The sequence below is a fragment of the Rhododendron vialii genome, chromosome 13a (genome assembly GCF_030253575.1).
Source record: "Rhododendron vialii isolate Sample 1 chromosome 13a, ASM3025357v1".
Classification (NCBI taxonomy): Eukaryota; Viridiplantae; Streptophyta; class Magnoliopsida; order Ericales; family Ericaceae; genus Rhododendron; species Rhododendron vialii.
The window spans coordinates 32,493,557-32,515,312 of record NC_080569.1 but is presented as its reverse complement, the minus strand read 5'-3'; the positions used below and the strand labels follow the sequence as shown (position 1 = coordinate 32,515,312).

The window sequence follows — 21,756 nt, the reverse complement described above, 5'->3', positions numbered from 1 at the left end:
GATCGACATGATTTTTGGCATGATATATGTTCATGACAAGATATTAAGAAAAAATGAATGATTTTCAGTTTGATGATTCAAAATTTTCCCATTTTTAAAAATTAGTTGAATTGTATTAATCGATCATCAATACATACATCGACGCAACATATTTTCATTACATGGACGAGTTCAGATTGAGTTTGCGAATTTATTTTTTCAAGATAAATGTGTTTTGAAATCACATCAATCGTAAACAGATCGACATTATTTTTTATCAACGATCCTCGTCGGTGCATGTAACAGTTAGCGACCCGTTTAGCGAGCGGGGAAGGGAGTGAGATAAAAGGGTCTTTTTTGGATAAGATTTGGGATCCAAACAGTAGCGTGACAATTACATTTCCGTTGACATACTAATTTACTACATATTATTAGAGGTATTTTTTTGGGAAAATTAATGAAGTCACAAAGTGCGACGTGGTTCAGAGTCTCACCGTTAGTAGCACGTACGAGGAGTGCGTGGGCCCCACCGTGGCCACGCGTCAACTCTCTTTCCCGCGTTGAGTCCCGGTCACGTGGTCTTTTGTTTCCTTTTACTTTTTCCATTCTATAATTAATGATTAAACTAATTTGGTTCACTGGTGCCATGATAACATCCCCAATTTAATCTAATAAAACCTATACCTTAAGGGCTCGTTTGGATGCAAGGAAAGACAATTTTATTGAAGACAAATATGAAAGCCTTTTTTTTTTTTTTTTTTGCTTTTAGTTTGTAAAAGTAATTTTCATAGCATATCATAAGATATATAACAATATATAACTAGCCCATGTATGGCAAGGGCTTGCCGCTAGTTCATTCCAATACAACTTTTTAGTTTTACCATCCAATAATATTTCCATAAAAATATTTCACCTATCATATTTTTTTTTATTTTCCACAAATAAATAGGAAATAAAAACATGCTCAATAAAGTTACTCCAAAGAATTTTGAGGTACAATTCAATGAAGAAGTACGTATCATATGAATACGTTATCTATATAAAAGAGATGATGCAAGAAAACATGATGCACGCTATTTGAAATAAGGTGACTATATACACAAGTGGAGGTGAAGATCAAATATTTAATAATGTTACCTAATTAAAAAATCTTATTACTAGTTTTATGTTGATACAACATAATTCCTTAAATATTTTAATCATTATTAAAATCAATATTTTGCAAGACGTTTAATTAATTTACTATTAGTTTGTATTAATCCAGATAGTCATCATGACACGTTTGACATGTCCGTCAGGCTATAACTCCCTTATCGTCGTTTTCATTCGTCATTTGACATAAAAATAATCAAAACAAAAATTCCTACATAAATCTCTATTTCTCTAATATTTGAGAATCTAAAACAATTAATGATTTCTCTATTTTTTTTTTCTCTCAAGAGGCAAAAGGAGGATTTATTTATTTATTTTTTATTTTTCCAGTTGGTAATAATCATCTTGTTTAATCTAAACCTACACTGGAATCAGATGTGATGCGTGCGCCGAAAGATTCTGAACAGTTGTGTTTGAAGTTGCATTCTAAAACTCTTTTTCTCTATCTTTTGGAAAATGGAAAGGGTTTTTTACGTTTTTATCCCCTAAATTATGCTTCATTTTTTTTATTCCGTCCTTTAACTATACTCCGTTTGTCTATTTCGTTCTTAAACTATGTCCGCGATTATACGCGTGTCATCGCATCTTGGTTCCTCCGTAGGTGTCGGTATAACTCAGCACAGCCAAGTGCTTAAAGAGTTCAAACAGTAGTAGAATACAGAGAATATCTATACATCTATACAGATATATAGATTGATATTCTCCGTTTGTATTTGGGAGTTATTAATGATCAAAACGCAGGAATAGATTCACTCTCTCTCTCTCTCTCTCTCTCTCTCTCTCTCTCAGACTCAGCGCCAACAGACATTCTAGGGTTTTACTGTAAGTCCATCTGATTGCTTTCTTCGTGTGTTTTTGTAGTGTCTGCATTCACGGTGTGTTTGACTTTAGGGTTTTTTGAATTGGGTTTCTGGGTTTTCTTCTGTTTTTGATGATTTTAGATTATTTCTGTCACGGGCGAGTATTTGTTTGAATTATCAAGTGTTCCACGTTTATGATGATCCAGTTTAGCCATGAAACTGTTATTTCTATTGTGAATGAATCTCGTATTTGGACAGTTTGTGCTCAGCGTGGTTGGGTCGGGAAGTTGTGGGAGAAAGATAATGAGGCAAGCATAGGGCTCAAGCCTCAAAAATTGGGAAATAAATAGTCATAGAGGCATACACATAAATTGTTTATCTCTCATCGAATATTCTTGCGATCTTTGAAACGTCGAAATCCAAAGGTTTATATGGGAAATTGGTCATTGATGTTGGAAAAGCCTATCCATTCTTGAGCAGAAGTCCATTCAGCCATGCAGCAGGGCAGCCAAAAATTAAAGGTGGTGGGGTCAAGCACCTAAAGCCAGATATGGTTTAAGGGTTAAAATACAAACAGAAAAGACATGAGTTGCATTTGGGCAATACAAGAGCGCATAGTTTTACTTGAAGGGTCAAGTACTCAAGTAATATGGAAATTACAGCATTTTCCAAGTGACCCCCTTTCTATCCATACTTTCCCTCTGCCCTTGCAGCCATGAGAAGTCACGTAGAATGTGTTATTGGTCATGGTCCATACCTGCCATATTCTATTGTGTTTCCTTGTGCGTAGGGGAATCTAATCATGAGGCTAGGCTCTCAAGAAAATGCTTGTAAAAGCCTTTGTAAATTCAGGTCTGAGGCACGTGTGACACTGTTGTAGTTGTTTTCGAAGAATTTTGCTCAAGGCTGCATCAAGAGCCTAAAGAAATTTACCTTGGATGGTTTTAAATCACATTTGTTAATGCATGCAACTCAGACCCAATCAGCCATGGTTTGTGAATGTTGGATTATTTGTGAAGGATTGAGTCCCACGTAGAAAAATGGTTGGACCTTAATATACAATAGGGAGGATCACCACTTACAAGGCTTAATTTTTAGAGCTAAGATAAGAAGTGGTCTAGGGAGGGAATTTCACTAACTAGAACTGGATCAAATGCTACTATAATATATCTGGTATAGACTTAAAGCAAACGTAAACTAGAATGGGGTTGGTACAGCAGTAATAGAAATCCGTCAATGATAGTCGACTAGTCGCTAGTTCAATGTCTGTTGTATATACTATTGTTTATGGCTCATATTGTCATTGTAATGAGGTCACACTCAAGCAGAATGACATTGAGGATCTCAGTAATGCCTAACTTTTCCTATTTAATAGCTTATTTGTTGCAAATCCATACTTTGATTTTAAACCACAAATAATATAGCAAGGTAAATCATTGATATTAGGGTAAAGAAGAAGTTGTAACTGAAGGAAAAAATGATAAACAACAATGTTGAAGGAAAATAGTGGTATTGTACTAGTATAGTTAATTTGAGGCAGTTTAGGAATTGGTATAAATTATCAGAGTACTGCTTTTACATGTGTTTTTCTTGCATGTTCTTGACAAATAAGATATTGATAGTTTTCTGAAGGAACTTGGAAGCATGCAGTCGAAGTTGGAAAATTCTAGTCGAATTGAAGCCAATCAATATAATATTTCATCATCATCGGCATGTTCAGAACCTTGGTGGCGCAATATGAATTACAATTCCATCTCCCCAGCTCTGATAGCGAGAAACACATCTAACTCTTCTTCAACGGAACCATCTAGAGATGGCCAATCACAGTCCGAGGAAGATGATGATGCTATCATTGAATCACAGATTACTGCATCTCCTCCTTCAGGTACTTAAATATAGCATCCAGATGTGAAATGTTTTTTCTTTTCTGTTGGATGGATGGTATGAAACAATGACTTTTGGCTTGTGATCTGATGTGACGACTATGGTACTAGCCATTCATTTTCCTTGACAACACAACTATTCTCATGGATTTCACTAATGCCACTGGTAGTTGATTTTTTTTTGCTCTTTTCATTATTTTCTTTGATCGGGGAATTGGACATGAGGAATTATATTTGTTAGGTTGGATGATACACCTTTTGTGGTTTTTCATCATAGTTAACTAGGTTTATTTTATTGTGTGGCCACTCTCCTTTCCTTTAGTGGGCTTGGAAGTGGATTTTGTTTAATACTAATTGCGGTCATCTTTGAAGGATAGATAGAACTAATGGACGAGAACACCAGAATTTCCAGCATCAAACATCAGCCATACCTTCAAGGGTTAACGAAAGGCTCACACAGCCTCCACAGCTGCCTCCACAGCTTGAACTTGTTGGACACTCAATTGTGAGTCTAGTTTTTCAGCTTTTCTTCACAGATGAGTGCTTTATTTATGCACCCATTGTGTAAAGTCAGAGATCTCATACTGGCATGAATCATGGCTTAGAAACATAAAGCATTCCTAGTGTTTTTGTAACCTTGCAGGCTTGTGCATCAAATCCATATGCGGATCAATATTATGCCGGAATGATGGCAGCTTATGGTCCTCAGCCTTGGGTATGCATACATGGTCCCTCAAATGTGTTAATTGACTATCAAATTCATGATTAGTTTTATTGGTAGCATCCTGTTCAAATTCATTGATATCCTCTCTGTTTACTCATTGAGTTATTGGTGTGGAAGAAAATGGTGTTTATCTCTCGAGGTGGATTTTATTCAGTTCAACAACTTGCTACAGACGTGTCTTTTCAAAATGGTGTAGAAAATGAATAGCATAGAGTTTCAGGTTCATATGTATATTGATTGTGAAATGAATTTTCAGTGTAAGCACCGGTGGTTTGGTACAGTCTCCATTCAAATTCATGTCTTGATATGCTGCTTGAGTGACAAGTGACAACTGAATTTGGTCAGCAAAAAATTAGTAGAGTAGTCTTAATTCTTAATTCTCACTAGAATAAAGACTTCATCATCATTTTCTTTAGAATTTCACTAGTTTAAGTACGAAAACTAAATGACACAAATGTATTTTCTTTTGACTGGACCATTAGTAATGTCTGACTTTTATAGAAAATGAAAGATTGCTTCTTGTAGTTTGTCCTGTTGTTATGGATTTTGAATTCAGTTGGCTGGGCAAAGAACTAGGGGGTTTGATCAAGTAAATTCCTTTTTTTCTCTCTAGAAATTCTCTCACCAATAAAACCTCTCTCTCTCTCTCTCTCTCTCTCTCTCTCTCTCTCTCTCTCTCTCGTTTATGCAACTTGCACGTCAGAAGTAATACGAAATTTGGAGTGTAAAATAGGGAAGGGAAGCTTGGGCATGTCATACAAGTGGCAAGGTGTTGAGAGCGGAAGGCTATAGTGAGATGACAAGTAGTGATTTTTGCTTGAGAAGAGGGAAAGATGGGTAGTGGACTGATTTCTGCAGAAGTATGAAGGAGAAACCATGTGAAGGAGAAGTGTAAGGTCTTGTCTAGCTCAAGAATGGTGGAGAGGAGGGGTGAGCATGTGGGTGGGTGTTGGATAAACAAGGGGTGTGTGTTAATCCTTCTTTGAGGTGCAAATTAGCAGCTAGGCTCTTCTTCTTCCTCCTCTTCAGTAACATTGGATGTCTCTGCACCCAAAACTTGTGCTTTTGTTATTTTCGTTTGTTCTACAAGAGAGGATTTGTTCATGCTACTTGTACTTCTTCCCTTTTTATGTAAGTTGTTGATTAATAGCACAAGTAGCTGTAGGACAGGTGAAATTGTGTGTGAGTGATGTGGCATGCATAAATGAGGTGGGGGCTAGGTTTTTTAGTGCAAGTATGTTTAGTGGGTTTGTTTTAGATCAAGATAGTGTTTTTCTTTGAACACAAATTGAACAGTGGAATAGTTTATAGCTTGAGTTTGATAAACCATTCTAGTCCTCAGCAAGAGAGATGAATTAAAACAACAACTCGTAGCACATTAAAGTTATGGATTTATGGTAATATTTCGTAGCTTGCAAATCAAGTTACAAGTACCGAAGATCGTACCCGAGTTCATACCTAATCAATGTCCAGAGTAGTTTCTTAATGAGTCACCTGTTTGTTCCAATATTCCTTGAACGGTCTACCTATTTCCTCATTCAAGCTCACTATGATCAACGCTGCAATCACCATCTCAGTTCCAAAGTCCAATCCACATTGAACACTGTGCAGTGCAACAGTTGGTTCTGAAGTGTTATGTGCCCATGTAGTGCGAGACCTAGGACCTCACCACTCCCTCCCTCTCAAAGCAATAGAGACTTGGTACCAGGGTCACAAATAACTGCTCAAGTGCAATTAATAAAATGTTGTCTCATTCAAGCTGTGTCTTCAGTCTTCACTATGGAAGTATATTTGGGTATCCAACAGAACATATACTGAAAAGGAATGATAGACAGGCCAAGAAACAGATACGGTTAAACACTGTGTGCGTTTGAATGGTTAAGCTGTTGGAATCAGGTGAAACCACACTCTACGTTACCTGGTATGAGGAACGAGGACTGAAACATGGTACATGCACATGCCCTAAATTCTGTAACAATCGTGGTAGAGGCGTCTATAGCTTACAATCCAAGAATGCTCTTTCAAGAGAAAACATCCAATGAAGTGGATTATCGTTTGTTGCATTTCTCGAAGCAAAAGAATTTTTCTTGTATCTTGTCTTGCGAAAGCTCAAATATCTCCTCTTTCTAGGGGAAATTTTTTGATCGCTAAATTATATGTGTACCACATTTAGGAATGCTCGTTCTAAAATGTAATTCTCTAGGGTATTAGCATTTTTTGGTTACATAGACCACAGTTTATGTCAACAAGAATGGAGCTTGCTTTTATTGGACCAAGGACGCGTTTGAATCAGTATTCACTTTGTCTTTCGGAGTTCCTCTTTTTTCTTTTCTTTTTTTCCTGTTGTTGGAGTAATAATGGTTTTTCAAGTGTGCTGTATTTAGTAGCTCTGTTTTACTTGATGGAAGTGGAGGACTACTTTTTTAATAATGATAATGATTAATGAGTCCATGTTGATGAAACCCTGATTTAATTTGTTGATATAATTAATACACACAGTAACAATTATTGACTTGCAGTGTACAATGTATTTCTTCTTGTCACATTCATCCAACTTCTGAGTTACTGGCTAAAGAATTAATGGATTGGGCAGGTGCCTCCTCATTTACTTGACATGCATCAGACTAGAATGCCTCTGCCTCTTGAAATGGCACAAGAGCCTGTGTATGTGAATGCAAAGCAATACCATGGGATTCTGAGGCGAAGGCAGTCACGTGCTAAAGCAGAGCTCGAAAAGAAGCTGATAAAAGCTCGGAAGGTCAATTTCCTATGCCAACTCTGAATTTGGGTTTTGTTCCTAACTTGCATTAATGAATTTGTGAGATAGAACTTTCAATATCTTGTAATCTGGAAAATTGGGAAATCCTAGAATTGATATTCAAAATCATTCATGACTCTCACTTTGTTTCAGATCCCAGTAGAGTTCTCAATATCTCGCCTTTATTGTCTCTTTCCATAACTCATCTAGTTTTCAAATGCTTTTGTGGTGGTTTAGTATTTTTTTTTTTTATTCAAGTTAACAAGCAGTTTTTTCACCTATTCAAGTAGCAACTTATTTGTTGCAACTGCAGCTGTGTGCAAAATGCTGATGTTAGGATGGATAAATATTGTGAGTAGATCCGACTCTCCGGCAACCCCCTCTTGCCAAAAGAGGCCAAAAAATATTGTCCAAAAGCATATCCTTGTGTGCCAAACATTTTTTTTTTTTTTTTTGGTTTTCACAAAAAAAGGGGAAAAAAAACCTATCCTGTTGTAGATGAATTGAAACCGAAGAAACATTGACATGATAATGTTGCCAAAACATTGTAGCATTTAAATAGTAATAAGTAATAACTTACCTGCTCTCTTGTTTCCAAAAAAATCGATACAACAAACACGATTTTATAGAGTTTTTGTAGCCAAAGAGGTTTCAAAGGCTAAACTTTGAAAATGAAAAGTTTTTTTCACTTGTTTGAATACAATCCGTTCCCTCTTCTTCCAGCAACCATTTCTGCTATGTTCTCCAACAACCGCGCCCCACCCCAACCCCCCCCCCCCCCACACACACACACACACACACACTCCTCGGGCAACTTTCTCTTTTCTTATGCATCATCTTCTTCTTTTTTATTTTTATGCATCATCTTTTGGTTCTCTTAGAATGCAACATAGCTGATCTGATTTTAGTATTATTCCTGTTATTGCTGTTTTCCGCTTTGTCTCTTCTTTTTTTTATGGTAAACATAGCACTCTGCCCTTCCGTAATCTTCTGGTTCATGGCACAGTGTTTGTTTTCCATTGATGGATTTGTGTATTGTGAACTCATGGATTTCACAGTGTTAAGTCTCTACTTTCTGCAGTTTTAATGTCTATTCATTGTTGTAATCTGCCTTGTTTTCCTACAGCCATATCTTCACGAATCCCGCCACCAACATGCAATGAGAAGGGCAAGGGGTAACGGAGGCCGTTTTGCAAAGAAGTCTGATTCTGATGCTTCAAAGTGCACAGCCCGAGAAATAGGAGAGCATTCAGGTTCTGAACCTTCGCGTGGCGAAACTGCTGAAACCCAGAATAATCATCCGGAATCAAAAGGGGCTGAAGTGTCAGAAACGTATGAAGCACGAGGGTATACAAATGGCGGTGACCAGTATCAGAACTACAGTAGAGCTTCACACAGGGCACTTGCTATATAGTGAGGCCTACGTTTTGTTTGGATCAGGCATTTTTATAGGGATTTATGGAGGGGGGAAATTTGAGGGAAAAAAGAATAAATAAATAACAAGGACATGATAAAGCTAAATTTATTTATTTTTTGACTCCCTAAATTTTTTCTTCCCCTGGAAAAGTGCCTATACAAATCCATGATCCAAACAAAGCGCTAAGGGCAAATGTGGTGCTGGGTGAAGGAATCTGTCTCACCAGTCGGAAAAGGTGGAATCATTTGTGACACGTGTTTGTTGGCACGGCAAATCATTCTTGGCTATTTTAAGCTCAGTGCCAAATCAATTCTTGGCTTTGCGTGTGTTCGGTTTAGAAGTTAGAGCAGAAGACGGAGAAGTTAGACTCTCTTTGATCTCTTCTGGGTATTGTACATAAAGACCTTGTGAAGAATTAGATCTTGAAGGAAAGTTAGGGAGTGTTCAGATATTCCCGCATTAGGTTAGGATCCATGTAAAGTTTGGAAGATATTTGTTTCTGCCTTCTTGTTGCCGTCAATGTTGCATAGGGATTTATATTGTGGTTTTATTTCATAAGGCAAGGTTTTTTTTTTTTTTTTTTTTCCAAAAAATATTGTATGGTTCGGAGATATAAATAGAGCTACAAAACCTCAGTTTCTTGTAGAACTGATGTGCCTTGACAGGTTAGAAAAGGTATACCTTTAAGATTCTTGAATTCTTTGAAAATATGGACCGTAAGTTTTTGAGTGTGGTACCCTATTCTATATCAGCTTGTATAAGTGTGCAATGTTTTGTGGATCACAAGTGGTTTTTTTGCCTCTAGTTAGTTACACAACCACCCTACTCCAGTAAACTACTAGGGCCGAGCTTTGACTAGCTCGACCTTGGTCCATATACGAAAGGAGGCTGAAATTCTTGCTCAAGCTCGTTTAATTAGCTCGACCTTGGTCTATATACGAAAGGAGGCTGAAATTCTTGCTTCTTTTATTAGCTTGACCTTGGTCCATGTACAAAGCGAGGCTGAGATTCTTGCTCAAGCTCGTTCATAAATTTACAAGCCAAAACAGCCAACTTGGCACATACTAGTGCAACGAATGAAACAGGCTCTAACTACTTGTATGAGAATTCTGAACTGTTTAGTTGGAGGCCTCAATGAACATATTTGTGCAGTGGTATAAATGAAATGAGAAGGCAAAACCCAAGACAACCAGCGCTAATAAAGGAAAAGAAAAATGAGAGAGAAATCAAAAAAATTCCAAACTTCGATCAAAATACCACATTTGAGACCAACACTTATTATCATGGTAGATTACACAGTTCTACACTCGAATAAATCAATACCAGAAACCAGAAAAGAGTTCAAAAGAAAGAAAGAAAGAAACTGTAATCTGTTGTCTGCTTCTCATATTCCATGTTCTATAATGTTACATCATTGTGATGTTGACGGTGATTCAGTGTCCTCTACGTTTCGAATATCGTCCTCATCAACCTGTTGCTCTGAAAAGATTTCTTCGTCCATGTCATTAGGGTGGACCGCCTTTTCGGTACTTTCTTTGGTCCCATCAGTAAAATTGTTGTTGGGATCGGTGGTGTTAACCACGGTTTGCTGCTTTTCCATCATCCCAGACAAAGCCAAACTTGGTGACCACTCGAGAACATCATCAATGATGTTATAAACCCGTTTTTGATACCTGAAAGCAAAGAGTTTCAATTTCAGATCCACGAATTGGTAAAGACTTTTCGAAGGAGCAAGAGTTCCGTACAGTTTCACATCATGACCCATTTTAAGGTGTAAATAAATAATGTATCTGTTACTGTAAAGTATATAGAGGAATAGCGTAGGAAAGCCCAAGTAAATGTAATTTTAACTTCTTCACATGTTCCCATCAGCAGACTATGCTGTGTGCATCGAATAAGTACCTACCCAAATCTCAAATTGTAAGGTTACGAATGACAGCTGAACATTTTTTCTGTCTGTACAGGCTACAGCAGAGCAGAACATCTCCCACAATGGGGATTGCCCGCATTGGAAACACTATTATCAAATGGTTCTAACAGGATTTCCCCACCATATAATGTGTGTGCGCACACCCACACGTGCCTGCGTGTCATCAGACTCATGGAGGCTGTGGATGGAGATCTTTAGGCCATTTAAAGGTGAGGAGACCAAAAACAAGTCATCTCAACAAGGAAAGTAAATGAATCTTCAAATCCCAAATACTAAGGAATTAGCAAGGCCATGATCAGATCCACCTTCTGCTCTTCGTTACCCAAATTGTAGACTATATAGGAATAAACAATCCTTAGGGGGCTGTGTCTATCAGATGAAAATGGTGAGAACTAAGGGCGGTATCAGACACCATAGATTGATTCAAGGTTGTAGTAACTTGATATACAACCCAAAAGCTTAAGTGATCACTCATTCCATTCCCAAGCAATGTGAATTGTATTCCTTAACAAGGGGGATGGTTCTTTCAAGATAGGGGAAGGGGTGGATGGATGGATTGAGTTGTTATCAGCTTTAGGCGGAAGAAAAGGGAAGAGGAAGTAGTGGGACATGTTGCACCTTTTGGCGGAGGAATATCAATTCAAATACCAAAAGCTTGGCAGTTTGATACCAACAGACGAAAAGGGCAGGGGCAGACACGTGCTGGTATCAAGAAAGATTGATGGGCATGGGGTCAGCTTTTGGAGCAGGGTGGTGGTCATCCTACATAAGTTTGACCAATAAATATGAAGGTTCAATGGTTGCAGCCAAGGTTTTGTTTTTTTGCCTGTTTTGAAGCAGGTGGACCTAACACCGTACAGAGGGAGAACAGCCCAATTTTACGCAATCCCAACTCACAGAGATAGACCAATGAGTTTCTTTGGGCCAAGAGGACGCTATGTGCCTTTAGACGAGCCTGGATTGGCTTGGCCCAGTAACAAGGGTCGCAATTCTATTTCCCGTTCCAAGAAACAGGACTCCCGACTTAGGTCTGGCTCAGGTTGGAGACAGCTGGAACGAGGATGCAAAGTCCTTGAGCTATGAAAGAGGGGTCATCGAAGCAGCCCAGGCCTAAACCTCAAGATAATGCTCAAGCAGGCCAGACCAAAGTTGAAGGATTTACCAGGCCTAGAATGGGTATTTGGTAAGCATGAAGGACAATTTGGATCTTCTAAGGTAGGATGTAACAGCAAGCCCTTGGCTGATGGGAGGCCCAAAATCAAAAGACAGCATAACATCCTTAGACCATGGAAATGTTCTCAGCCTTCTCTTCTCAACAATAGATTTGCAGGGTTGATGAGGGGAGATGAGCAGCAAAGTATGCCCATCGATGCAGGGTTGTGCAGGAACTAGGAGAGGGGAAACAGGGTTAGAGGGAGAGCAGGGGAGGGACAGAAGCAGGCAAAGAACAAAAGGGGACCTTTTTGTCGATGATGCATGTAGCAATCAGAAGTTATCTGAGCTGGCTGTGAAGGCAGGGGGAGAACATACCATGGTGCTCAGGAAGAACCACCACAGTGGGTTTTGTGAAGTTGGTGCAGCAAAATTGAAGCAAAGAATGAGTCTTGAGTGGATAGGTATGAGGCTTGAAGGGGAATGTAATTTTCTTTTTCGTTTCTCGTTTTCTCTCCTCATTTTTCCTTTTTCTTTTTCCTTGTATAAGGTTGGCCTCCCTCTAGCCAAACCAAACCGAGCCTTGTATCCTAATCAATTGGGGTCGGCTACATGAAACTTGTTTTTCCATTGAGCTCTGTCTAGGGCTACCTCTTCACTTAGATTTAGTAAGCCCAAGTCCTTCCATATCACAGTATTCAAACTCAGTTTAGGTCTTCCTCTTCCCCTAGCCCGACTATCCACTACTATCATGTCACTCTTTTTGACTACTGCATCTGCAGGTCTATGGTACATTCTCTAATACTACAACTTTCATAGCTTACAAAAAATGCTTATATGCATAAAAACCAATACAATGATTCTATCATACCCATTGGCAGATTCTCTAATACAACTTTCCTAGCTTATAAAAAATGCATATATGCATCAAAAACCAATACAATGATTCTATCATTAAGAATTACCCGATATCAGCAAACTGTAATTAACCTTCCAAAGTGGGTCAATGTCCATTAATTTTCACAAGATATACAAATTAAAACGGGCCAAATAATCATAAATGTCAGGTCTGGCAAGCTGAATATACATGGTACTAGAAATTTTGAGACCCCCAATCATAGTGATTGACACCATTTGCGCTAGGGAGGGATATAGCTAAATTGTGCAAGCATAAAAGGACAGGAAATTAACAGTTTGTTGGTGTAATTAGCTAAAAGGGAAATTGTATTCAACTGACCTGGCTCTGGCAGCCTCATCAGGTGCATGGTGCCTCAGAAGTAATATAACCAGCACAGCCACAACAGCATAGAAAAGCCTTGCTGTCCATTTCGGTCGCTCCCCCTCCTCTTTCTTAGGCCAGAAACGGAATAACTCACGAAGTGTAGCTTCCTCTGCGAGGATGTTGGGGAAAAACCATACACTCTTTCCGAGAAGAATCCATATTGCACCAAAGATCGCAGCTCTTACTGCAAACAAAGTTAAATTACACCTCGACATCACTACTTTAAATGACTCATAAAAAAGAAGAAGCCAAACGCCGAAATAGAAATAGAAATAGAAAGCCAGAAGTGATTGGCTCTGAGATTAGTAGAGAACAAACTTCATCACTTTTTCTACTAGTTGAACGTAAATTGTCGTTGAATGTCACACATCAATTGAGGAAGAGAAGTTGGTCTGGTATATAGAACCAAGCGGACCACTAGCTACTACTTCAAACATAGGCTTAGCATTTTGGGACTGCCTTTTATCTTTTTTATTTCTGCATATACAACTTAACACAATTTTGTAGAGCCCAATGAAACGCTCTTATAATGAATAGAGACACTTGTATTGGTGCCAAAGTGTCAACTGCCCACCACAAATATTTGTCACCAAGTTCACTACAGGGACAGATGAGTAAAGAATCCAAGCTTTTGATACCTTTCTAGCAATAAGTAAACATGGACTCATACTTCTCATCAGTATTCACCACCCAATGGAAGAAATATACTTAGGATGCAAAGTATGGGAAGATAGCTGTCACAAAACTGAAATAGGCACAAATGGCACTGTGAGAATTACATGAAAGCAGAGAAAGTATAAGCAGCAGAATCCCAGCACAGGAGTAGAGTATGAGTAGCTTGGCCTGATGGGGATATACAGGAAACAAGCAGATTGCTAGCGTCAACACAGGCCAGAAAAATGACAAAAGCGTTTGCCACAGTGGCCGTCGGTTTACGAAAGTCCATGCAAAAAAGGCATCATTTTCGGAAAAGATTTGATCCTGCAAGAAATGGTGAAAAAAAAAAATTATATTCACATTCAACCACAATAATTCAATTAAGAAAACGTGCTCTACAGTACTTCCCAGAAAAATTAGACAACACGCTGAACATGGATTCAAGATTTGTTACTCAGAGACAAGGGCATCCTTCACTGCTATACCAATCATTTCCCCATTGGGGGCATCCACAAATCTTTGATGCTTAATCATGCCACTTTTGATCCTTTCTAAATCTAGGCCATACAAAGCTAAAACAGTATAGTTGCAGACTCAACAAAACATAGCCCTATCCTAATAAGTAAATTAGTTTTGCATCAGCACAATTGTATACCCAAACATTATAAAGGTACCACACAAAGAAGTGACAAACCCCCCTCATTAAAGAAGTAAAGGTACACTAACAATAGAGACAGTGGCAACTCCTACAATTTTTGTCGCTTGTGACATTTGACAACACAAATGCTATTAATCGTTTAGCAAAATTAGACATCATGTCTCTTCAACAAATTTTGCCTGCCTCACTTAACATCTCGATCGCCTGTTTACCTATTTCCCATCAATCGACAAACTAAAAGCAAGTTTTGATATGCAGTTACTGTTATTTACACAAACAGGCATGCAAATACACAAGCTTTCACAATTGACCTCAATATCGAAATTTTTTCATGAGAACCTATATTATCAATGCTTTAGATTACATCAATCCCTTATATGCAACCAAACCATTTTCGTTCATTGATTTCCCACTCGACTGTGTAATTGCTACATACAAATTTCATTGCCGAAAAAGCGTTTTCCACTGATGCAGTCACGGCTGCAGACTACACGAGATCAATCTGTAGTCTATATATACACTGGAAAGTATGAAAAATGGATCTAGTGTGCAAGGCTCTCATAAGTGCCGGTCTGAGGAGGACAGGAAGTATGCAGCCATACCAAAAGGCAAAAGTACATGTATAGAATACAAATCAAGGCACGTGGAGTCCTTATAATGGACAAAGTCAGAGCATTAGACAAACTCAATTTAAAGGAAAAAGCCCACAAAGCACGTGGCACACAATGATACAAACCTGTGGAACAACTCGACTAGTATAGGGAGTCAAACTCCAAACCTTGTTTCAGGGATGCCAATGCATCTTACTAAGTTTTCTTTTTCAGAAATTATTATGCAGTAACCCCCCAAAAAATTATTTCCAGTTAATCAAAGTGAGTCAGTGACCCGCTGGCTTCGCCCCAAATAGAAAGTAGAAAACTAATAAGTAAAGGCAGAATACACGTACAGGGAAAATCTCTAAATGTGCAGGCCATGTAGACAATTTTCTCTTCCCAGGCCGAAGAGTTTTCACCACACGATCACATCGCACTAATAGATTCTTGCTCAGTAGAATATTGGCAATGTCATCTATCTCTGTATTGCTATCAGATTCTAGTATATCTTTGAGCTCAGGATGCTTTTTCAGAAAGCTAACAAAATCCTTTCCTCTGAAATATTCCACGCGTGTCTCCTGTAAGACAGCCCACCTAGATTCCAATTCTTTGTGGTTTCTCACCTTCTCTGCAAACAACTGAAATACATCCTTCTTGGCAGCTTGTTTCTGAAACATAGTACAAAAGGAAGTCAAATCAAAATCAGAAGAATGAAAAGAAGACACATCAGATACATTTATCATCTATGAACACAAAAAACACCCAAACCCTTCATTCCTTTCCAAAACCCTACCCACTGAGGAGTTCCAACGCAATTGTACATCCGAAACCTCCATTACGCCCACACTTTGCACCGACCACTATTCACAACCTAGTACCATAAAGGCATAAATTACAATTGAGTGGCACTTTATTCATGACATTGTTGAATGACAATATAAATCTTGATGATTGATAATTCTGAAGATAAGAATAAGAAAACTGAACCTTATATCCACCTCACCTCACCTACCCAATAAAGAAAGGAACTAACTTGAAAAAAAGAGAGAGGACACTTTCTTAGTATCGTTCTAACATCTTTATCTTAAGTTCTGCAATTCGGGTTTTTCCACTTTTAGGATGATCATCCATAGGACTCCAAATCTCCAGAGAAAAGATTGCGGAGGCTCATCAAACCTAATTAGATGAAAATAAAATTACAGACCTTTGGCATGCTAATTAATCAAAATTAAGACATAGCATTCCAAATGCTTAACCAGACACAACAATTGCCATCATCAAGAAGGGAAAAAAAAAAAAACCACAAGTTAAGGTGGCTCGGTGGCACCCCTTGATTTAGATCATTGCTATGGCAAAAAACCAGAAACCCTAAGATGACAGAATAGAAATGAGAAAAGAAGGAAAATTTAGGAAAGACGAGCTTTCAAAAAACCTAATTGGATGAAGTAAAATGAGAGGCTTTTGGCATGCTAATTCACCAAAATTAATCCAATTAAGACAAAAGAAAACAAAAAATTAAGGTGGGTCGGTGGCACCCCAATTGATATAGAACATTTCTAACGCTGTGGCAAGAAACTAGAAACCCTAGAATGAATGGAATAGAAATGAGAAGTAAAGGAGGAAATTTTATTAGCCAAGAGAGAAGAGAAAAAGGCTAACCCTAGGAGGTGTGTCGGTGTTGGGATCCCTATTGTCGGATTTCCGCACCCTTTTCTTTTCCGCTCCAGATTTCTTCATCTCTCTCATCACTCCCTCTCTCTCTATTCCCCTACATATACACGCGTTTATATCTATTCTGCGTTACTGTTTTGCAGAGCCCCCGAGTGCTTGATTGGGGGTCTCGACTTCCTTTTTTCAACATATTTTTAGATTTTTCTGGTTTTTAGTTAGAGAATTTAGATACTTAAATTAAAAAATGTCAAAGTGACGTCAAATGATTTCTTTTTCTTCTTCTTCATTTTTTTTTTGGCCTTTTGAGACTTGCAGTTACCATATTACCCCCTTTTTGTGTCAAAATAAAGAAGGTAAAAAAAGGTTAATTTTAGTAATTTTCTTATAAACAGAAATTGATTTTCAATCTTTTATGGATAATCGTGTCAGCCCTTTATGAGGACCTAAATCGCATAACGGGGAACACAGAGGCGAGCATGAAAGAGTTTTCAATTTTTAAAAAACATCTTGTGAAATTCGCGAGAGAGATGAGTGCAAGTATAACGGGCTGAGAGAATTGAAAACGGGAGCGGATGGCCGTATTAAAACATTTTGTCATGTGACTAAGGGTGTATTTCCCTAATTAAAATAAATACTTATTTTTTGAATTAAAGCCTTAAAAGTGAAGTATTACGAGAGAATGATCTGTCTCATAAAACAAAAAATAAATACTTTAAAATAAAAAATCTTAGCAAAACAAGGCTAAGATCTAAACCAATAGAACCCAATAAAGCTCAAGATTACATTTGGTTTAACGCCTAATTCAACATCAAAGCCCATATACTTACATACATCATTTTATTAACATAGAAAAATAAAGGCCCGTCCTATTTTTTGAATTTGGTTTCATCTCAATCCCAAAAATTGTTGTCGAACCAGGATAGACGTTCTTATATTGCATAATGTTTTTTGCCCTTATAAATTATGTGAACTATATGAATTATATATGTGGCCTGAGGGGTATTTTGTCCGAAAATTATGCGCGAGACTATCGGGTAGCAATGATATGCGTAGGGCCCGGGCCTAATTTAGGGGCCGGCCTCTAATTTTAGTAACTATCAAATACAAAAATCTGGTAAAATGCAGTTGCAGATTATCGTTTAGACTTCACTCAGTAACCCCTCGTCATTGAAGTGAATTTTGCTTTGGCTTCCAGATGATTATTCTCCACCAGCAGTTTCTCTCTCTTCAGCCGCACCCACAAGCGCTTCTTCCTCTCTCTCTCATCACCAAGCGTTGCAGGAATATTCCAGTCCCTGGTTTTGGGTTGGTGGGTGGGGTTGTTGAAGTACCCGGGAAGAGGGTACGACGGTTCACGAATTTGGATTCACGGCGGCGGCGTGCGGTGGAGAGAGAATCGGAGTTCGAGGTGGACCCGGATAAGGCCCGAGAAGCCCTGCGAAAGCTCGACCAACAGCTTGAATCAATCTCTCAGAAACAAGTCGACCCACGTCCTAAGATAATCGGTAATTATCCTCCCCTCTTCTCTCTCTCTCTCTCTCTCTCTCTCTCTCTCTCTCTCTCTCGTTCGTCCCATTGTGTTCTCTCTCTCTCTCTCTCTCTCTCTCTCTCTCTCTCTCTCTCTCGTTCGTCCCATTGTGTTGTGCCTTCGTTGGGAAACTATTTTTGTTAAGATTGGCTTCTTCTTTTTTGTCGTTGTGAACTTTCCAATTTTGCCCCTTAATGGAACGTTTCTTGAAATCTTTTAAACTTACTTATTTTCATATGGAATGTTTTGATGAGGGAGAATCTATCCATACATGTATATTAGTTTTTAGTTTTTTTGTTGGGTAAATGTGTACGTGCAAGTGTTGGGTCTGTGAAGCCTGAATCAGTCTTGATTTGCCACTTTGCTAACTATCTCGATCGGGTTTGGCTGCCCGGTCAGAGGGTATAAGGTAGTGCCATGGCAAGGAACTGGTGTCATTTGAAGATGTACATGATTGAGAACCAAATAAAATCTTGTATCCTTTGTTTGTATTCCTGCTTGATTTTGTGATATGTGTGGTGGGTCGAATGCAATCGATGCCTGAGCAACCGCAAATAGAGATCATAATATGTGAAATTAATCCACAATCCAATGTTGCTTTTTTGGGAAGAAGTTATAGCGTTATAGCGTATTGCTGGTTTAGAGAGTTCGATTTTGTTTTCAAATTGGTTTAGTTACCATGAAGTTAAATTCTAGTAGCAGTCTAGAATTTCTACATTGACACATGCAATGTATGAGTTGCAATGTTGCATATGTCCTACCAAAAACAAAAACCTTGCTTACATAATAACTAACATATGGTGAAGAAGAGTTCCATATGCACTGCTACCTTTGGTTACAGTAAGAGAAGCCGATGTCCATCTCCTCCTTCACTGTCGTATGTTTCTTTGAACAATATTGCATCAACCAATTGCCGTGATAATTCTGATAGCAGAGATTAGTCGGATAAGAAAATTTGATTCTGAGAGGGAAATCAGAAACTATATATCTGTATTTTACAGTTTTTTTTGTAAGAATCTTGACGCTGCCTGCTGCTGGTTTACTTGTTAAGATGGTGCTCCAAACATGTGTTTTATGCTTCTTATGGAATGAGTTTGAAACAGAAACATGGATCCGTTTAGAAGCATTTGGAAAATACCATCAAGGTGCATCAAATACATGGTGCGTGCTTATGTTATAGAGCTCGCAATGGCAGTAATTATCTGATGATACAAAGCTAGTTGTGTTCCCAGTTTCATCTATGCTTGTCTCATGCCCTCAACCTTTTTGAACTGTTCTGATTCAGATCGATGAAAATTTTGGGGAAAATGGTAGCCCGATGAATGTAACTGGACTTACAAGGAAGAAGGCACTTCTGCGACATGTCTTTGAAATAATGGCGTCGAATTGAGATTTTGGTTGGAGACTAGGAACAGGTGTAATGCCATCATAACTATAGATCAAAATGAGCAATTTTCTGTAATGTTTGACTTTTGTGTCGATGAGCACGTAGGCAACAACTCCTTTGCCTCCCAGTAATTTTGCCCGTTTATTTTAAGAAAGTAGATAAAGGATAAGGAAATGAAAACGAGAAACTGAAGGCTCACAATTCCTCTGAATGGTTCCATTACTTACAGATTTGTATCTTTGCATCTTGTACATTAAAACGCAAGGCGCCTTTCAATTTTCATGAAACACGGCCATGTTGCCTGATTTGTGTTATTCTGAGACGGGATCAGTAGCCACTGTTGTGTTAATATATACACAAAAGGGTGTTTGAAAAACGATCTTATGGACTGATACAAATTGTCTCTTGACCATTGCAGTTCCGGATCTTGGACGAGATCAAATGAGAGAGGAAATGCCCGAATATTCGCCGTCTTTTCTTGCGTACTTGGCTTTTACTCTCCTTATCTTTACCGTATTCTATAACGTGCTTTTCATTACAGTTATAAAGCCAGCCATTGATGGGCCGGAACCAGCTGCGGATACTTCTGTAAGAGAAGCTCCATACACACCGGCTTCACGATAGTCAGCCATCAATTCCAGGGGTTTTCCAGTTTGTGATTGCTTGTAAAACATAGGATGAAATTGTTAATGGACCTTATTCCTATATAGTTCAATATCTTCCATAGCATCTCAGTGTGTTCACTTCATTTCCTGTTCCGTAGCATTTCAGTGAGTTCACTTCATTGCCTGGCCCGTCCGAACCGGCCGGATAAAAAATCCCTTTGGGGATAATATCTGATTGAATGCTCCTCTCTCAACATGCTGGACTTGTGATTCTTCTAGAAAAGTATAAGCTCGTTTGTTTGACGCACTTGACAGGATATGAGCATCGCATTCGACTCTATAACCAATGAGATTTTACATATTTGGGGCTTGTTCGTTTTGGGGCTCGTAACCCCTACGCACAGTACCCAAATAAATTTTCTCTATCTAACTCTCCCGACTTATTGCCTGAAATTTGAACGACTTGGATTACACACCCATCGGAACCTAATCCCACAATATGTGCGATATAAAATACCGGAAAAGATATCTGCACCGACGGTTTCCCTACGGAAACCGTACCGACGGCCACGCGCGGCCACCGGACGGCCGATCCGAGCCGTCCAAAAATTAAAAAAAAAAAAACGAGGGGGCCTACGCGAGAATCAACGGCATCCGAGGTGTGTAAGGTGCTTGATCCGAGCACCCTTTTTTCGTGTATATGGCCGGAGACAACCGCGCGTGGCCGTCGGTACGGTTTCCCTACGGAAACCGTCAGTGCAAATAGTAGTAGTACTAAAATACTATCATAGAGTATTTGGTACTATTAATCTCATTCTCTACTATCCTTGTGAGATTATATATCCATTATATTACTATATATTTCTTCACTATTAGTCTATCACAGCTTGTTTCACATAGGTTTTTGTGGATTTTTTATTTTTGTCATTATTTAATTTTTTTTGCATTGGTTAGTTTTGTGTCAAATTTTTGTGGATTATTGGTTTGTCTCAAAGAGAAATTGGAAAACTAAAAAATTACGAATTTTACCCAAATATTTTAGGAATTATCCAAGATAAATTTCAAAACTCTCAACTTTTTGGCCTTTATCTTTGATATTTTCCATAATATTTGGATAAAAATAAAAATAAAAAATTACTTTTTCGATTCCTCTTGACAAGACGAACCAATAATCCACTAAATGTTGACGAAAAACTAACAATTGCGAAAAAAAAAATTGAATAAGAACAAAAACTAAAAATTCCCCAAAAAACTAATGTACTATTTTGACGGCATTGCTCCCTTACAATAGTGTTCAACAAGAGCAAGAGGTGAAAATCCCCAAGGGGCTGGTTAGCAACGTTTGAGATTTAGAAGTTTGCTTCTTCAAGGTTTCAAGTTCGAAATCTCTCAGCCCTAGGTGTTATCAACTCCTTTGAGTTCAGTCATACATAATTTTGCTCCGGCTTTAATTGAACTGCACGTAGGTGAGCGGCGGGATTAAGGCCCTAGATTTAGTCGAGATGTTCGTATTGTGACTCGAACCCCTGAATTATCATGAATAAAAAAGAGTAAAGAGGTGAAATAGGTATGCCCACCTC

At 38.4% G+C, this 21,756-nt stretch overlaps 3 protein-coding genes across 4 annotated transcripts; 2 read left to right on the top strand and 1 right to left on the bottom strand.

The window, feature by feature from the left end:
• Nucleotides 1-1,686: 1,686 nt before the first annotated feature.
• On the top strand, nt 1,687-9,361 carry LOC131314583 (nuclear transcription factor Y subunit A-1-like). 2 transcript variants are annotated; one of them, XM_058343338.1, is made up of 6 exons: nt 1,687-1,953; nt 3,554-3,816; nt 4,192-4,319; nt 4,458-4,529; nt 7,132-7,296; nt 8,423-9,361. In XM_058343338.1, the coding sequence occupies exons 2-6, from the start codon at nt 3,576-3,578 to the stop codon at nt 8,708-8,710; spliced, it is 894 nt and encodes a 297-aa protein (XP_058199321.1). In that variant the 5' UTR covers nt 1,687-1,953; nt 3,554-3,575; the 3' UTR covers nt 8,711-9,361. The 2 variants fall into 2 exon arrangements, with proteins under 2 accessions (XP_058199321.1, XP_058199322.1); XM_058343339.1 differs by having other exon boundaries at nt 4,439-4,529.
• Nucleotides 9,362-9,942: 581 nt separating this feature from the next.
• LOC131314582 (uncharacterized) lies at nt 9,943-16,857 on the bottom strand. The gene is made up of 5 exons (XM_058343337.1): nt 16,645-16,857; nt 15,339-15,653; nt 13,857-14,058; nt 13,033-13,261; nt 9,943-10,386 (listed from the first exon to the last, which is right to left on the bottom strand). The coding sequence occupies exons 1-5, from the start codon at nt 16,729-16,731 to the stop codon at nt 10,125-10,127; spliced, it is 1,095 nt and encodes a 364-aa protein (XP_058199320.1). The 5' UTR covers nt 16,732-16,857; the 3' UTR covers nt 9,943-10,124.
• Nucleotides 16,858-17,756: 899 nt separating this feature from the next.
• LOC131314585 (uncharacterized) lies at nt 17,757-20,300 on the top strand. Its single transcript, XM_058343340.1, has 2 exons — nt 17,757-18,161; nt 19,990-20,300. Exons 1-2 carry the CDS (start codon nt 17,852-17,854, stop codon nt 20,193-20,195), a joined length of 516 nt encoding a protein of 171 aa, XP_058199323.1. The 5' UTR covers nt 17,757-17,851; the 3' UTR covers nt 20,196-20,300.
• Nucleotides 20,301-21,756: the final 1,456 nt, after the last annotated feature.

Bases quoted from the DNA above. Each gene is read 5' to 3' on its own strand.
- LOC131314583 (XM_058343338.1), top strand. From the start codon at position 3,576: ATGCAGTCGAAGTTGGAAAATTCTAGTCGAATTGAAGCCAATCAATAT. The intron at 3,817-4,191 runs GTACTTAAATAT...TTTGAAGGATAG, and splicing joins TACTGCATCTCCTCCTTCAG to ATAGAACTAATGGACGAGAA. The intron at 4,530-7,131 runs GTATGCATACAT...TGGATTGGGCAG, and splicing joins CTTATGGTCCTCAGCCTTGG to GTGCCTCCTCATTTACTTGA.
- LOC131314582 (XM_058343337.1), bottom strand. From the start codon at position 16,731: ATGAGAGAGATGAAGAAATCTGGAGCGGAAAAGAAAAGGGTGCGGAAA. The intron at 15,654-16,644 runs GTTAGCCTTTTT...ACTATGTTTCAG, and splicing joins ACACCGACACACCTCCTAGG to AAACAAGCTGCCAAGAAGGA. The intron at 10,387-13,032 runs GTCAGTTGAATA...CTTTGCTTTCAG, and splicing joins GATGAGGCTGCCAGAGCCAG to GTATCAAAAACGGGTTTATA.
- LOC131314585 (XM_058343340.1), top strand. From the start codon at position 17,852: ATGATTATTCTCCACCAGCAGTTTCTCTCTCTTCAGCCGCACCCACAA. The intron at 18,162-19,989 runs GTAATTATCCTC...TGACCATTGCAG, and splicing joins CCCACGTCCTAAGATAATCG to TTCCGGATCTTGGACGAGAT.